Source organism: Rhagoletis pomonella, unplaced genomic scaffold, assembly GCF_013731165.1.
Source record: "Rhagoletis pomonella isolate Grant_MI unplaced genomic scaffold, Rhpom_1.0 Rhpom_scaffold_00001, whole genome shotgun sequence".
Lineage (NCBI taxonomy): Eukaryota > Metazoa > Arthropoda > Insecta > Diptera > Tephritidae > Rhagoletis > Rhagoletis pomonella.
The window spans coordinates 105481279-105484121 of record NW_023458555.1 but is presented as its reverse complement, the minus strand read 5'-3'; the positions used below and the strand labels follow the sequence as shown (position 1 = coordinate 105484121).

The window sequence follows — 2843 nt, the reverse complement described above, 5'->3', positions numbered from 1 at the left end:
ATTTAATACTAATATAATGTAGTGGTTAATGTTTTAAAATGAATTCGCAATATGTCCGCAGCTCAGGTTGATTTAAAGAAATCCGTTTAAATTTTTCGAATTACATCTACTTGAATACAGGATAGGCAGGGTTGCATACAAATGGTAGTTCCGTAAATATCTAAAATATGTTAGTTCATTCAATATTTGCATCTGGGCCAATAAATAATAACAAATATAGCCGAAAAAAACAAAGTTTCAATTAAAACGAGTTTTTATAACCCCCCATAAAATTCCGATTAATTTTAAATACGAAAATAACGATATTTTTTCATGGAGATTTATTTTTTTAATATACCTTGTTTATGGAAACAAACAATAATTGTAATTTATTATAACAATAATACGAATTTAAAACGGGCTGTATAAAGAAAACCAGCCTATTGTCACTTCACTTTCCAATGGTGCTGATTGCTGCAAGAATTATTTAGCGATTTAGAGCATAATCAACACAATATATGCACATAAATATGTATTATTTCACAGATCTCAGGGTCAGCTTAGAAATACGTTACCAAAATTATATAAAATTTAAGTAGGAACTATTTTTATTTATAACGTAAAAGCGCTATCTGACCCAATCTGATAAGTATATTTCCCCTAAAGTTAACCCATTTTATTTAATTTGTCTCTCGTGAAAATATATATTTTATTTAAAATTTTCAGATATGTACATATATTTTAAATTTTTGCTTTAATTTTTGTCTCCTTTTAATATTTAATTAGATACCTTAAGATTAAACTAAGCTTAAAACGAAACAGCACAGCAAACCTTTTCTGTTCATCTTGAGAACACAAAACCCTCTTTTGTTAAAATTCGACGCTGCACAAAATCCTGGCTTTTATATTTTCCAACAAAATACCATTTCGCAACCCTGGATTTTCACGAAGCGTTTCATTCGGGTCGTAGTTTGGCTACTTCGGGCCATTCGGTGTTGTATGCCATATTGGCTGCCATACTGTTCACACTGTCATCGCCATATTGAACACCCTGTCAACTATCTGTCAACCCTAAGATATCTCACTTGTATTCTTCCACAATGTCAAACAGTGCGGACGTGTAAATTAATGTATGTATACGTTTTCTTTTTATTTACTGTTTTTGGAATTTGTGTTTACGTATATTTTATGTTTCACATGCTTGTCAATAGTTGCCCTGAGGACGGTTACCGAAGCGTAACCGAAATATATCGGAAATAAACACCAAAAAACTTGTGTTTTCATAAAAGAATTTTTTAAAATTGACCTCGAGCCGGCAAAACACTAAATTATAAGTAGAAAGGTCGCTAAAACCATCAGTATACAAAGACGGAAGGCACGCCGTAAGCATACAACAACAAAAATGGGATATGCGAAAATAAAGAACAATTATGACAACTCTAAAGCAGTAATCTGCATCCAAAAAGCTGGTAAAACTTAAGTCTAGCATCAAATTTCTTTTAAAATGCAGAAAATCAAAATTAATTCCTAACTTTATAAAGAATTCTACTAGATGTAAAAAATTATTTGTATTTGACTGTGACACACATCCTGAAATAGACAGAACTTTAGCCAGACATACACATTACTACCACATAAAAATATTAAGTCTACTGATCAAACATAAACATAACACATTAAGAAAACAAAAAAAGAAGGTGGAAGAAATAGCAACAAAATTAAAGAAACAGCTGAGCGCAGATGACTTAAAAGAACTCATGGAGAGTGAGAAAAACGTCGTAGATAAGCTTACAACAACACGGAAAAAGCGACAAGAATTTAAATATGAGAAATTTCGGAACAAACGAAATAATATCTTTGTCGACAACAACAAGCATGAAGATTGGTTTGTAAATAAAACGAAAGTAGAGTTCCCGCCAGACGTGAAATCATTGCTGTCGAAAGGTCCAAAGTTCGGGTTACCAATTGAGAACAAAAGATTCCCTCTTTTTCAGTACATCGCGGATGGAGAAGATCTGATACAAACTCTTAAGGACAAAGAGCAACAAGAAGAGGCGCGTACCAAATTATCATTCTTAATAAAAGACCACAAAACAACAAATAAGCAAAGTGCAATAGAGTGTGCAATTTTAAACACAGGGGAACGGACGCGGAAATTTCTGAGGAAAAATGACAACATTCGAATTTTAACATCTGACAAAGGAAACAAAACGGTAGCAATGGAAATAAATAGCTACAACAGTAAAATGGCAGATATATTATGTGACCTAACTACGTATAGAATACAAAGACAGGATCCCACATCGAGAATACAAAATAAAAATAATATTTTAGTCGACAAACTTTATAAAATGGAAATAATTTCAAAAGCCGAACGGAATAAGCTCACCTCAACCACCGCGTTACCTCCAAGAATTTATGGGCTCCCTAAGATACACAAAGAAGGAACACCTCTTAGACCCATTTGCTCATCCATTGGATCGCCATCATATGGTCTATGTAAATATATTGTAAATATTTTAAAAAACGTAACGGTAGACTCAGTATATAATATCAAGAATACGCTGGATTTCATTCACAGGACAAAAAACACTTACATTTGTGACGATGAAAAACTAATTTCCTTCGATGTGGTCTCACTTTTTCCGAGCATACCGATACAACTAGCACTTGACGTAATAGAAGAAAAATGGACAATAATAAAAGAACACACAAGGATACCAAAACAATTTTTTATGGAAATAGTAAAATTTTGTATTCAAGAAAATTGGTACTTTAAATTTAACGACACGATATATACCCAGTTAAAAGGAATGCCAATGGGATCCCCTGCCTCACCTGTCATTGCAGATATTATAATGGAA

The 2843-nt window shown here is 32.6% G+C and overlaps 1 protein-coding gene across 1 annotated transcript in view; it reads left to right on the top strand.

Moving 5' to 3' along the window:
* Positions 1–1176: 1176 nt before the first annotated feature.
* LOC118735109 overlaps positions 1177–2843 on the top strand; it is a 44544-nt gene continuing 42877 nt past the window's right edge. Inside the window, 4 exon segments of the mRNA XM_036464730.1 lie at positions 1177–1204; positions 1318–1367; positions 1370–1431; positions 1433–2843. Of these exon segments, the coding sequence (XP_036320623.1) occupies positions 1177–1204; positions 1318–1367; positions 1370–1431; positions 1433–2843 (1551 nt within the window).